At 49.3% G+C, this 14,271-nt stretch overlaps 1 protein-coding gene and 1 long non-coding RNA gene across 6 annotated transcripts in view; both read left to right on the forward strand.

Annotated features, from left to right (window-relative positions):
- Positions 1 to 14,271, forward strand: part of SVOP (SV2 related protein) — an 86,587-nt gene that overhangs the window by 63,728 nt on the left and 8,588 nt on the right. For all 5 annotated transcript variants that reach the window (XR_010836884.1, XR_010836885.1, XM_059040328.2 and 2 more), the window contains 4 exons: positions 4,741 to 4,817; positions 8,337 to 8,444; positions 12,406 to 12,517; positions 13,438 to 13,519. Coding sequence is in view for 3 of the 5 variants with exons in the window: in XM_059040328.2 (XP_058896311.1) it covers positions 4,741 to 4,817; positions 8,337 to 8,444; positions 12,406 to 12,517; positions 13,438 to 13,519 (379 nt within the window). In the remaining 2 variants the exon portion in view is untranslated. The remainder of the gene's footprint in view (positions 1 to 4,740; positions 4,818 to 8,336; positions 8,445 to 12,405; positions 12,518 to 13,437; positions 13,520 to 14,271) is intronic.
- On the forward strand, positions 201 to 2,691 carry LOC136792705 (uncharacterized). Its single transcript, XR_010836887.1, has 3 exons — positions 201 to 312; positions 863 to 960; positions 1,228 to 2,691. It is a non-coding gene; the product is annotated as an uncharacterized lncRNA (long non-coding RNA).

The following is a 14,271-nucleotide window of genomic DNA, read 5'->3' on the forward strand; positions in this document are numbered from 1 at the left end:
ACGGCAGGCGGCACATGGTACGCGCTGAGTTCAGGGAAGTGGTGAGACTCGCTGTGGGTGGAGTGGAGCCCGTGGGGCGTGGAAGGCCCACTCCGCCTCCTCGGCCCCACTGTCGGTGTCTGGTTCCTACCTGCTGCTGGAGGAGGACTTCAGGTCACACAAGGCCCTGCTGCTCATGTGGGCCCTTGCTCTCCTGCCAGGTCTCGCCCTCCAGAACCCGCCAGAACTCAGAGGCTGGGTGTCCACTGGCGCGCAGGATGGCATATCGAAATAGGCGGTTTTGGTTTCCACACCACGTTGGCATCTCTTCAGGTGAAAACTTACTTCAAAGCACAACAGGTTGCTACCTGCCTGAAGCACCCCCAGTGCCTGCCTCTCGCTGGATGACATGGGATGCTTCGTACCCAGAGCAGCTCCTCGGTGTGGACCGCACACCTGCAGGGGTTCTGCTGACCCTGACGGTGGTCGTGAGCCCCTAGGAGAGTGGAGCGCTGCTCAACGTGGGAACTTCCTACACGAGGCTCCCGCCCCAGGTTACGACAGGAGGTGGGGGGTTGTTGCCAGGCCCGAGTGAGTTCTCAAACATCCTGTCAGGATGGATGTTCCTGGGAATTGGCGTCTGAGTATAGATGGCAAGGGGTAGGAAATGGGGTGGAACTCAGAAATAGACCATGAGATTCCTGCCCCAAAACACAGTACTCGTAAGCAGCAGGGCCCTCTCCGGAAGCCAGTAATTAGGGTGTGGAGTAGCTGAGAACAGGAGGGAACTGCTCTTGTATCCCATCCTGACCTGTGGCGACTCCCTCCTCCTCCTCAAATCCAGCAATGACCTTGGCACGTCACTGTGAGGTTCTTATTGCAGGGACCCGAAGACTTTGCGTCTGTGGCTCGCTTCACAGAGAAGCGCACACCTGGCTCCCCCTGGAAATTGGGTTCTCCGCTTCTGATCTGGTTTTGAAGGTAGTGTTTTTATTCTGCTGGTTGTCTTTTGTGTGTGCGTGTGTAACACAAACCACAGTGAAACACTAGAGCAGCTACTGGGTGTTCCTGGACCAGCCCGAGTTTCCTCCTGGGCGGGCGAGCGGCCAGCGCTCTGATTGCGCGGCCAGCAGAGTGTCGACGGGGCTGAGCCGCGCGGGGTCCCAGTCGTCCTGGTCAGTCTGTGCCAGGCTTGTCACTCAGGCGCCTTTCTATTAACACTGAATTCGCTTTATTTTGTGCTTTCAGAAGCTGATTAATTCCCCCAAATGAACATAACCCCAGCTATTCACAGTCAAGGTGGAGGTTTCCCGCGGGACCCAATTGCCCGGCAGGTCGCAGAGCCAGAGCGCTCTGGTGACCGGGGAGGCGTGGACCGCGCATACCCCCTGGTGAGGCTGACCCAGAGTCCGGCCGAGCGAAGTCCAATGTAGGGGCAGCTGAGAGCATGACCCTTGTGAGTCGTGGGAAACAGGCCCTCGGCTCTGGGTTCTGGTGCTTCCTGGTGCTGGTCCAGGGGCTCAGCTTTTCAGCCGACTTCAGAATTTCTCCAGTCGGGAAGGAACTGAGAATGGGCTTCCAGGAGGGCCCATTTTGTGATGCGCAGCGCCCACCCTGAGTGGTGACAGGCCGGGTGTGCGCTTTAAGGCATCTCACGGAGCTGCCACGTGTCCGTGCAGATGAACCCTCTGCCCTGGGGCCCCACCCCCTCCGTTCAGTGGCCGGGCCCCCGGGGGAGCCTCCCGCAGCCTCGGGTGACACTGGAGGTCTCCCCACCACTGCCTGTCAAGCTGCCCTCAAAAAAGGTCGGTGCCCACGGTGGGCAGACAGCACTGTCACCTAGGAGACTCTGGAACTCAGATCACAAACGTGGAACCAGCCTTGATCTGCCAGTCGGGCTCACAAAGCCAGTTCTCCGTGGCTTCCCTCCTCACCCAGGCTTACTGGATGAGCCCGGGCACCTTTTTCCAGGTTCCCCTGCAAACAGGTGGCCAGAGCTCTCGCTGCGGAGTCTGTGGAAGCCGGGGGGGCGAGGCCCGTCCCAGGAGAGGGCTCACGGGCAGCCTGTGAAACTTTCTCACCATCATCTTAACTGTTAGATTCTCTAACAAGCCTGTTTATCGAGAAATTTAAAATAGATCTCTATGGAGTCTGCCCATCTCTAGGGTCTTAAAGCATTACCTTTTGACCTGTTATGCAAATGGCAAAACTTTCCAAGTGTCTTTTCCTTCACTCCAATCGAACCAGCTAAAATTGGCAGGCACGTTATTCTCTGTTGACACCACTGCAGCCAGGAAGTTCAGCGCTGTGTGCTCGGCCCCCTCCTCTCTGCCACGTCCTCCGCTGTGCTGTGCTGTGGCCCCTGTAGCGCGTGGGGGACCCCGCAGAGGGGGCAGGGCTGCAGGGGCGATCAGAGGCGGCGGCAGCTGCAGAAACGGAGCTCTGAGCTCTTCCGGGGCCTCTACACTCAGAAAGGAAATTCAAGGGCAACAGCTGAGTGCCGGCTCACTGGCACCGCCCCTGGGGTGTCGCTGCAGCTCCACACCCGCCCCCATAATGGCACCGACAGTGGGGAACCGGCCTTGGTTTACGGATGCTGTGTTCCAGATTGAGAGATACATGATGCAGTGTAAAAAGTGTATTGTATAGCTACGGGGGTTAGTTTAAACATATTTTGTATATACGACTTTTATAAATCTGTTAAAATTTGCCTTAAATTACAAAAAAAAAAAAAAAAAAAGAGGCGAGGTGTTAGGGACTCGTTAGCCCATAAGTAAGACTGAGATACAATTAAAGAATTGAACGGAAACTTAAAGGAATCTTTTTTGTTTTCACACAGAGAGTGAATACTTTTGCTGTATCCATCCCCCTCTCCATTCATATTATAGCCTTGGGTACCACCAGCAGCACAGGGCCAATATTTTGGGAACCACTGATTTGGTCAACATGGGCATTCCTAGAACTTTCAGTTCTTGTTCCACTTTTTCTTAAATAACCACCTTGGCATTGGCTGGAGGGCATTTGTAGTGAGTAATTAACTCATAGTCAACAGCTAGTCAAATTTCAGCCCTTCTTTCAATTCTTTCTACCGTTAATGCGGTAATTTCTACAGCATTTAACAGTGTACAGAATTACCCCGGTTGAGGCTATGTGTCCTGTTTCCAACAGTTCTCGCTTTTCCTATTCACCTTTGAGCAGAGGTGCTAATTAGCAGGGGAGTGTCCTCGAAGAGGTCAACTGCAGGGAAGAGGAGGGGAAAGCTTTGATAATACAAAGCACGGGGCTCCAGCTCTCCCCACCCCCCCGCATTCCTGAGAGCTGAATCAACTCACAAAGCCTTTATTAAACACCTGCTGTGTGCCCAGTACAAGTATGGAGCTGACAGGATATTTTAAAAGGGGAAGCAGAATTGAGAGGATCTATCTTTGAGTGCATGTAATTCTGTTGGGCTGACACTACTTAAATACTAAGCAATTAATTAGAGACTAATTTTAGAATACTATAGAAATCACATTTGTGAGCACATGTTGTAACTCAAGGAAAGTAATCATCGACTTCTGATTATGACTGAGCTCCCACATAACCGTACCACAGGATGAGAATATTCCGGCCCTACAGACTTGAGTATTCTGGTTCCAAGGACAGTCAGGAATTAGTTAACTGCGTCATTCTGATCTGAAATGCTCATGAAGTCTGCAGACTCCGCATTTGACTGGGCACACAGCAGGTGTTTAATAAATGCTTGGTGAGTTGACTTAGCTCTCAGGAATGCGGGGGCAAAGCTGGAGCCCAGTTCTGTGTAGTTTTCCCCCTGCTATTCAAAAGTAGAGCGTTCCAATGAAAGCTTTCCTAAGCTGAAGTGGCATAAAGAGAAGTAATTACCTGAGGACATGTCTTGCTAAGAAGAGAAACAAAATAAATGGAGGTAAAGCACAGATGCTCATAGACACAGTTCAAAGCTAATGGCAGCTTGAATCCGAAAAAGAATGTATATATAGGTATAACTGAATCACTTTTCTGTACAGCTGAAATTAACACAACATTGTAAATCAGTTATACTTCAATAAAATAAATTGAAAAAAAAAAAAAAAAAAAGCTAATGGCAGCTTGATGCTGAGGTGCTGAGTGTAGTTCCCGGGAAAGGAGCTCGGTGGCGCTACTCTCGCTGCTTGGGGCAAGTGCTGCCTCTATAAAATAAGCGCTGGATGCTATTTTCGCTTTTCCCTTTTTTCGTAAACGTGAAAATCCTCTTCAGATTTCTTCTGGTGAGCAAAACCAGGTACTAATGTAGGTCTTTGGTAAAAGCGAAGTGCAGTAAAGCAAACTTTTGAAAAAGTAAGGGCTACCTATATTATTAAATATATCTCCCTCCTCCTCCCTATTCACCTCAACCCAGAAGCCCTGACATCTGTTGACATCTGTCGAAATGACTGATTTCTACCAGATTTTGGTGCCCCCATTTTTTTCCCCCTCCTTTTGCCTGTTGACTGAACAGCCTTGGAGGTAGCTTTATCTGTGATAGAATTCAGTTCTTGATCTTTCAGAGGACACAGGATCACTTCCCTTTATCGCATCATTATGCTTTGTACCCGCCATCTTCCTGCTCAAGCAATCCAGGAAAGCCCCGCAAAGGCCCAGTGTGGCCTGAGCCCAAAGCCTAGTCTCTGCTGCTAAAGCTGCAAGTCCTTCCGGAGGGGCGAGGGAATTGGGACCTTCATTTCTCCCATCATTTCCTTACCTTTCTTGCTTCCTTCCTGGCAGGTTTTCCAATGCATTCTCTTACTATGGATTAGTTTTGCTCACCACTGAGCTCTTCCAGGCAGGAGACGTCTGCAGCAGTGAGTATCAACAGCCCTTTAGCAGTTAACACCGTCCCCTCCTGCACCTCCCCACTTCCAACACGCGAGGTCATACACACACACCCCAGCCCAGGTTCTGCCCTCCCAGGGCCTGGCCTTGCACAAACTCCAGGGAGAAAGCTTCTGCAAAATCTGAGCATGAAAGAGCTGGGTTGTGGTTTCCAAGATGCTCTGTAGGAACCTGGACCTTCTTGTCATGGTAGACCTGACATTAGAGCAGAATCATATCTTATGTCCCCTGAAGAGGTCCATGAAGTACAGCCCTGAGTTTTATGGCTGTGACCCTGTGTAGCCATCCTCTGCATGTGCATCAAGTCTGAGAATCAGGTTGGAGCTCGATCCTGGCCACACAACAGAATCATCTGGGGGAGCTTTTCAACAAAGGCAGTGCCATTTAAACAATGCCCAGACCAATTTAATCAGCGGCTTTGGGGGTAGGGCCCAGGCATGAGTGGGTTTGAAAAGCTCCCTAGGTGATTCTTTTGTAGAGCTGGAGGTGGGAAGCACTGGACAAGAGGAATGAATAAAGAGCAAAGTCTATATACAGATGTCTGGACTTCAGACCAATCCGTCTTTAAGGGAATATTAGATTCCTAGCATTGAACCCGGGATGGGGGATAAAAAGATCAAGTTCTTGCCTGTTTGCGGGATTTGTCCAATTATCTTTTTCATATGAAGCCTCTATAATCTGAGTTAATAGTTTTGTTTATTGGTTTAAGGATTTAATAATACAGCAGAATCACATCTCGCTGGGAGGTGTGGGAGAGCCTTAACTGCCCTGGGAAGCAGTTCAGTTATAAATTCGGGGTTTGGTATTGATTGAGCCTAAATCCTTTGCCTCTGTGGCCGAACACAAGTTCATGTGCCTGACACACAGTGAGGCCAAACGAACTGAAACCGTCGTAGTTTGGAGCAGTTTGGAGCAGAGAAACTATCATAGTTTATGGCAGGGCTGAGCAAAGAGGACGGGTGACTTGTGCTCAAAACCCCTGAACTCCCCGATGGTTTGGCGGGGGAGAAGTTTTTAGAGGCAGAATTTGGTGAGGGGGGAGGGCCGCAGGGTATATGACTTTCTTCTGATTGGTTGGTGGTGAGGGAACGGGGTGATGTTCCAGAAATCTTGTGCTCAGCCTGTTAACCATCCTCAAGCTGGGTGAGGGCCTTAGTTCCTGCAGAAGAACTCAAAGATATTGTTATGTATATTCCTTGAGGAGGAACCAGGACTCTGTCCCAAGTCTGCACTATTGTTTCTTGATAGCTTCTCCCCTTTCTCTGCATCCCCTCCCTTCCCTGATTAGCAACTGTTTGAACCTGCCCTTTGGAACTCGGGGAAGGTCTAGGAGGCTTGAATGAAGCCTGGTTCCTACAAGCAAGAATGGGGGACGTGGAAAGGATTCGTACCCAGGATTTGCCCCACAGCCTCCTGCTTGGTTTCACCGCTAACAGTGGACTTGCTTAAGCAAAGCAGGGGATCCATTGGGATGTTATAGAGGAAGGGTTGGCAGAGTTTTTCTATAAACAGCCAGATAGTAAATATTTTAGGCTCTGTGGGCCAAATGGCTCTGCCATTGTAGCAGAAAAGCAGCTATGGATAATATGTAAACAAGCAAGCCTTGCTTGTGTTCCAAAGAAACCTTTTAAAAATTTTGGCCACGCAGCACGGCTTGTGGGATCTTAGTTCCCCAGCCAGGGATTGAACCCGGGCCCTCGGCCGTGAGCGTGAGGGACGCAGAGTCCTAACCACTGGACCGCCAGGGAGTTCCCACCGAGGAAATCTTTTTTACAACCACAAATTTGAATTTCAAATCATTTTTATGTCATGAAATGTTATTCTTCTTTTGATTTTAAAAATCATTAAAAAATGTAAAAACCATTCTTAGCCTGCTGGCCAGGCAGAAACAGGCAGGGGACCAGATTTGGCCTGCAGGCGGTGGGTCGTTTGCCACCCGGTGTTAACAGCTCAGTCTTACACCTGGATGGGAAAGTGATAGGGAAGGAGCAGTGGATTGTGTTATGAGAGCAACCCTGAACTTAGGGCACCCAGATCTTTTATACCAGATGATAAGCCTGCCAGCTCTTTGTTCTGCAGAAAGATGCTCTATCTTCAAAGGCCATAAGTAAACCTGCCCTTTGCACCAAAGGGAGATCCTTCTCTATCTTTCAAGGCTGTTTGCTAAACTAAAATCCTTGAAAAGATAGTCCAGAACAAACGCAGTCAGTGCCTCTGCTTATAAAACAGGCAGAGAATATGAGAGACCCATGGGGAATTGTCTGCTAACACCAGTAAGAGGTTACAGTTGGTTCAAAGGAGAATTCAAAACACACATGTATCTAGGCAATCAGAAAAGCTGAAATGGATTTACACTTAGAGGCAAAAATTGGCAGTGTGCATAAGGCAATAATCAATTGCATCACCACCAGACACTGCTTGCATTTTTTTTTTTTTTTTTTTTTTTTTGTGGTATGCGGGCCTCTCACTGCTGTGGCCTCTCCCGTCAAGGGGCACAGGCTCCGGATGCGCAGGCCCAGCGGCCATGGCTCACGGGCCCAGCCGCTCCGCGGCATGTGGGATCCTCCCGGACCGGGGCACGAACCCGTATCCCCTGCATTGGCAAGCGGATTCCCAACCACTGCGCCACCAGGGAAGCCCTGCTTGCATTTTTATGGACAAGAATCATTTGCACTGGTATCCTATAGTGTGAAGTTGTAAAAGAGCTTAAAGATCATGAAAGCTGAGATAATCTATAAGGATTCACAAGACAGGACATTTTGCCCATTTCAAAGTCTTTGACTCTGTTTCCTAACAAATGATATGGGGGGGAAATGATAAAGCAAGGTAAGGGAGGTCAGGAGTGTGGAGCAGAGTAAGGGGCTGTGGGCAAGTCAGAGTTTTAAGTGGGGTGGTCAGGATGGCTTCAGTGAGAAGGTGAGATGTAAAGAAAGACTCGAAAGGGGTGAGGAAATTAGTCATCGGGATATATAAAGTGCAATGGATGAAGAGAGCAGTCAGTGCAAAGGTCCTGAGGCAGGAACGTGCCTTGTGTATTGAAGGGACAGCAAGGAGACCAGTGTGGCTGGAGTAGTGTGAGCAGAGAGAGGGAGAGAGAAGGTGGGATCAAGGAAGTAATGGGGGCCAGATAATATAGGTGGGGGTCGTTGGGGCCACCCTAGAGTCTGTCTGCCACAAAAGCACCTAGGATGTGCCAGTTCTGGGCTAAGCACATTCATATGCACAGCCTGCTTTCAGTGTCTCAACCACCTTGCCCCAGGGTTTATTAGCCCCAGGATTATGAGGAACCTGGGGCTTAAAGAGATGAAGCTCTAACACTGCTGGTTGGGATTCACACCTGCGTCTGCTGAGTCCTGAGCCCATGCTCCTTCCCTGGCCTCCCAACCAAATCACACCCAGGGAAGGAGATGTGGGGAGCAGGAGGCTGCGACCCAAGACTGCGCACGCCTCTTGCTCTTTTTCTCTCTCTCTCTCTCTCCACCTCCCAGTCTCCAGCCGGAAGAAGGCGGTAGAGGCAAAATGCAGCCTGGCCTGTGAGTACCTGAGCGAGGAGGATTACATGGACCTGCTGTGGACCACCCTGTCTGAGTTCCCAGGTGAGGGACCTGTGCCACGTGGGCCGGGGCAGGGCATCCTGGGAATGCGGCTTTACCTGGTGCCGCCTGGAAGCAAATCCCGTTTCTAAGGGAAGCTGGGGATTTGTTTTCAACCCTTAGCTACACGTTGTTAAGAACTGTGAAGAGGCTGACATTTTACTCTATTTGAAGGCTAACTAGTTAAACTGCCCAGCTTCACACACACGCACACACATGCACACAGGCAGAAGACACTAGACCCCTGGGTCAGAGACAAAAGACTATTACTCACGGCACAGCAGGCAGCCTGAGTAGTATGTTAGTGCTGGCTCCTCTTGCCCCCAAGTCCCATGGGGATGATGAGGACGGATCCAGGCGAATCTTACACGTGCAATGGATTTGCAACACAGCTCGGGCATCTCACACTTCGGGAACCCGAATCTTTTACAATGGGCTGCCGGAAACCTGCTCAGCCTTTGCCCTGGAGAGAGACATCATCTTTATCACACTGGGCAGTAAACAGACCTTCCCCTTGCTCTAGAAGGAGGCAGTATCTCTGTCCTCCAAGGCTGTTGGCGACACAAACAACCGTGAAATGCTAGCCTGGAGCCAAAGGGCAGCCAGCGCCTCTGCTCACAAGCTGTGCAGAAATACAAGAGACCCGTGGAGAATTGTTCCCCAACACCAGTCACACTGGAAAGGATTGGTGTGGTGTTAAAAAGCCAAACCTGGGGCTTCCCTGGTGGCGCAGTGGTTGAGGGTCCGCCTGCCGATGTGGGGGACGCGGGTTCGTGCCCCGGTCCAGGAGGATCCCACGTGCCGCGGAGTGGCTGGGCCCGTGCGCCATGGCCGCTGAGCCTGCGCGTCCAGAGCCTGCGCTCCACAACAGGAGAGGCCACGACAGTGAGAGGCCCGCGTACCACGCCCCCCCCCAAAAAAAGAAAATCCAAACCTGCACATAAAGCAAAGGTGATCTATCTTTTTCCTTTAGAAAAATAGTATGATTACAACAATAATAATATCTGGTATTTACTGATTGCTTACTGTATATATATCAGGCACTGTGCTAAATATTTTACAGATATGGTCTCATTTAATCTTGCGAAGTAGTATCATTCCCATTTTACATCTGAAGAAACTGAGGATTGGAGAGGTGTAGCAAAAATGGTTCCTGCCAATTGCAGCTGCCAATTTCTGCATCTCTGTGCCTGAGGGCTATCTCCGGAGGAATTGAAAGCCTCAGTGTCTAAAAGCAAGAAAGGTGACTGCAGGTGCCAGGGAGTTAACACCTGGGAACAGCCTTCAACCAGTGTATAAATACCCCGATTTCCTCGGCTATCAGGTAGAATTCTAAGGTGCGCGTTCCACACTGACTCCCAGAGCCCTCCAGTGGAATCCAGCAGCAATTTCCCATGGTGGTAACTTGCTTGATATGCACCCTTATTAGTTGCGTCCCTTCCCCGTTTTACTTCTCCACTCTCCTACTGGTGCTTCCTTGGATGACCTCCCAAGTAAACGCCTTGCACTCGGACCCTTGTCCCGGGGTCTGCTTCGGGGAAAACCCAACTAAGACGCTGAGTGTCCTACAGCTGGCAGAGCTAAGACCTGTGTTCCCACCCCAGAGCCCAGAGTCCACTCCTCTACTACATCGTCTATCTTCCCCATATAGCTTAGCAGGTAACATTAAAGCCTCTGGAGTTAAACCCAGCATTGCCAGCTGCCATTTTCGGGACTTCAAGCATCCACCATTTCTATGAGTTTACCTTTCTGAAACTCAGATGCTTTTTCCCTATTATTACATGTATTGTTTGGTTGTTTTGTTCACTGACACATCCCAACCTCCTAGAACAGCTCTTGACACACAGTAGGTACTTAATGTATATTGATTGAATAAAAGTGGGAAATGGGCTATTAGCACGCTTTGTAGAGGTTTTTTTTTTTAACTAAAGTCTAACTGATTTACAATATTGTGTTTCAAGTATACAGCAAAGTGATTAGGTTATTCATATATATGTGTGTGTATGTCTATATTCTTTTCTTTATTCCGTCCATTATAGTTTAGAGGTTTGTTTTGACGATTGAACAGGATAATAGATGTAAAAGTGCTTGGCCAAGATTTTAGTATTATATTATTATTATTATCAAGCAATGTGCTATACCACCTCTACTGAGGTAGAGAATGTTATTTTTATTTAGTCCTACTTCTCCAATGAAGAAATTGATGTTCAGGGAATTCCCTGGTGGTCCAGTGGTTAGGACTCCATGCTTCCACTGCAGGGGGCATGGGTTTGATTCCTGGTTGGGGAACTAAGATCCCACATGCTGCCAGGCATGGCCAAAAAAAGAAAGGAAGATTGAGGTTCAGAGAAGGCAAGGGACTAACCTAAGACCACATGACAAGTTAGAGGCAAGATGAGGCCTTAGAACCTACGTGTTTCTGACCCCCCAGGCCAGGTGTCTGCTGCCTGGTTTCAGTGAATGCCACTATTCAGGCTCCCCTTGGTGCCTGTATTAGTTATCCATTGCTGTGTAACAAATTATTCCAAAATTTAGTGGCTTAACACAACACATATTTATTACAGTTTCTGTGGGTCAGGAGCCTGGGCTTCCCTGGGTCCTCTGCTTCAGTGTATCTCACAAGGCTGCAATGGAGGTGTTGGCCCAGGGTCTGTGGTCTCATCTGAAAGCTCAGCTGAGGCGGGGTCTGCTTCATGCTCACTCCCCCCCGGTTGTTGGCGGGATTCAATTCCACAGGGTTGGTTGGACCACAGGCTCAGTTCCCCACTGCCTGTTGGCCAGAGACCACCTTCAGTTTCTTGCCAGGTGGCCTTCTCCATCAAGGCAAGTTCATGAGAAGAGCCGGGGAGAGGGCAAATGCCAGCAAGACAGATGTCAGTCTTGCATAAGCTCATCTCAGAAGTGACCTCCCTAGTGACATATGTATATATGTCTTTAAGACTGGCATAAATTGATTTTAAAAAGCTACAATCCTAATCATTGACTAAGATTCACGGGTATACTTTGCAGTAGACATAAACAATGCATTTTTTCCTTTTTTAATAAATTTCTTTATTTATTTTTTGGCTGTGCTGGGTCTTTGTTGCTGCACACGGGCTTTCTCTAGTTGGCTGAGCGGAGGCTACTCTGTTGCGGTGTGCATGCTTCTCGTTTTGATGGCTTCTCTTGTTGTGGAGCATGGGCTCTAGGCGCGTAGGCTTCAGTAGTTGCAGCGCATGGACTCAGTAGTTGTGGCCAGCAGGCTCTAGAGCACAGGCTCAGTAGTTGTGGCGCACAGACTTGGTTGCTCCACGGCATGTGGGATCTTCCCGGAGTAGGGTTCGAACCCGTGTCGCCTGCATTGGTGGGCGGATTCTTAACCACTGCACCACCAGGGAAGTCCCTCAAGGCATTTAAAGCAGTTTGTCAGCATCTAGTTACATTAATGACATTTATGGAAAATATAATTTTAAGTGATTGCTTTTACACTGTTGTCTTTTTGTCATAAATATTGATATAAAAACATTTTTTTTTGGCCATGCCACGTGGCTTATGGGATCTTTGTTCAGCAACCAGGGATCGAACCCGGGCCCTCAGCAGTGAAAGCACAGAATTCTAACCACTGGACTGCCAGGGAATTCCCGATATAAAATTTTTTTTTCCTTTTTTTTAAATTTTTTTTTGCGGTACGCGGCCTCTCACTGTTGTGGCCTCTCCCGTTGTGGAGCACAGGCTCCGGATGCACAGGCTCAGAGGCCATGGCTCACGGGCCCAGCCGCTCCGCGGCATGTGGGATCTTCCCAGACCGGGGCCAGGGAAGCCCTGATATAACATTTTTTGACTCAAAAAAAAAAAAAAAAAAAGTGAGTCATGAGGTCCAGCCCACTCTCAAGAGGAGGGAATTACACAGGGTGTGGTACCAGGAGGTGGGGTTATTGGGGCTCATGTCAGGTGCTGCCTCCCATGGCTCCCCTGCTCCCTGCAGGTGTCCTTGTGACTCTCTGGATTATCGACCGCCTGGGCCGCAAGAAGACCATGGCCCTGTGTTTCATCATCTTCTCCCTCTGCAGCCTCCTGCTGTTTATCTGTGTTGGAAGGTGGGTCACGAACTCAGCTTTCTGGCCAGCAGGCTTACTTCGCAGCTCGTGGTCAGGTCTTTGTGCCTGCAGACTGTGGATTACAACCCCTGGGGTACCTGAAGGATCCCCCCCTCAGCCCCTCACTAAGCCTGAGGCTCTTGGCTGCTTCATAACTGGACAACACATTGGGCTCAAAGTTGGGGCCTCTGATGGGAGTCGGGGTAGGAGGGCACTTTGGTCCAAATGTTGCTCCGACACCATTACATGTCAACTTGTGACATCATCTCCCAGTAAGATCATGCATATAGCTGTTTAATTCATATATGGGTTAAAAGTGTTCATTTGTTCCATGGCAATACTTGAAGGTCTTGTTTTATAATCCCCTTCTGGCATTTCTCCATTTTTTCCATCTATCAAGAGCCTCAAACTATGGAACTGGCCTGTGTTGATCTCCAAGAGGCCCCAGACCGAACCACAGATGAGAGATCTGTGAAAGGTCTGGAGATGTAGCTTAGATCTGGAAACGTTGATATTCAAAGACATTATGGGAACAATGGGACAGAGGGCTGGGGCTCAGGATTACCCTCGTAATACCGAAGAGAAGTCTCCTTTCCCTGGTTCAGCGGGTCCCTGGCTCAATTCCTGCCCCACTAGGTCCTATCTGGACTTTGGATTATTTACATCACTTCACCCCAGCCGTGCCCGACCCTGGGCACCACCATCTCATCCTGGAACTTTGGAGAATGGTGAACTTATAAAAGCAGGTCTTCCGAGAGACCACTGGGATGCGTGTGTCTGCGTGCCTGCCTGATGGTGTGTTGGGTGAGGTGGGCTTTGCCAGTTTCTAGGGTGTAAATTCTACCTGGGCAGATAAAACTTTGCTGAAAGAAACTGTCAGATAGAATACTTGCTCATCTGCTTTTTTTTTCTCTTCGTAGAAACATGCTCACTCTGTTACTCTTCATTGCAAGAGCGTTTATTTCTGGAGGCTTCCAAGCAGCCTATGTTTACACACCTGAGGTAGGAGGGATGCCTGGGAGCAGCCGGGGTGGGAAGGGGGCGGGTATTTTCTCCAGAAACACCCGGCCTGGGCTCCTCTGAGTGAAATTTGTCCTTGTGTCTGAGTGGCGGCTGTGAAGGCCTTCATTATTTCAGGCTTTTGTTCAGTCATTGTTTTCTGCTTATAAAAGCTTATGGTCAAAAAAAAAAAAAAAAAAAAGCTTATGGTCAGTGTACAAGTCCCAAATGTTACAGAACTGTATAAAACCCCCAAACTAAAGGGCCTCACATTCTGCCTTCCTAGAGACCACCTTCTTGAATGGTTCAGTGTATATTCTTCCAGATTTTTTCCTAATTTATGTTAGTGCATGTATCAAATTGGGTAACTGAGCAACTGAGATGAGTTTAATAAAGGACGGATTACAGTGGTGTAGGATAGGGTTTAGGGAAACCAAAAAGTGATGGAGCAGCGCCCAGAGCTCACAATGAGGTGGAGGTGGCTGGGGACACAGCTACCACCTAAGGCCTGTGGGGTGAGGAGATGGGGTGTTACAGGGTCCCAGGAGAGAGCTGTGCAGAGAAAAGCTGTGACCTTTAGTTGAGGGACACATGTGCCCTTAGGCAACCTAGAACAGAGGGAGCAGGAGAATAATATACCCTGGCCTCTCTCTCCCACCTCCCGCCCATCTCCCACTGGGTCTTCCCATTGGCTGAACCCAACTGGAAGGCAGAGAGCCTAGGAGCCCTTGGTGGTCCACAGTGGCCAGCCCCCA

This window comes from Kogia breviceps, chromosome 15 (assembly GCF_026419965.1).
Source record: "Kogia breviceps isolate mKogBre1 chromosome 15, mKogBre1 haplotype 1, whole genome shotgun sequence".
Classification (NCBI taxonomy): Eukaryota; Metazoa; Chordata; class Mammalia; order Artiodactyla; family Physeteridae; genus Kogia; species Kogia breviceps.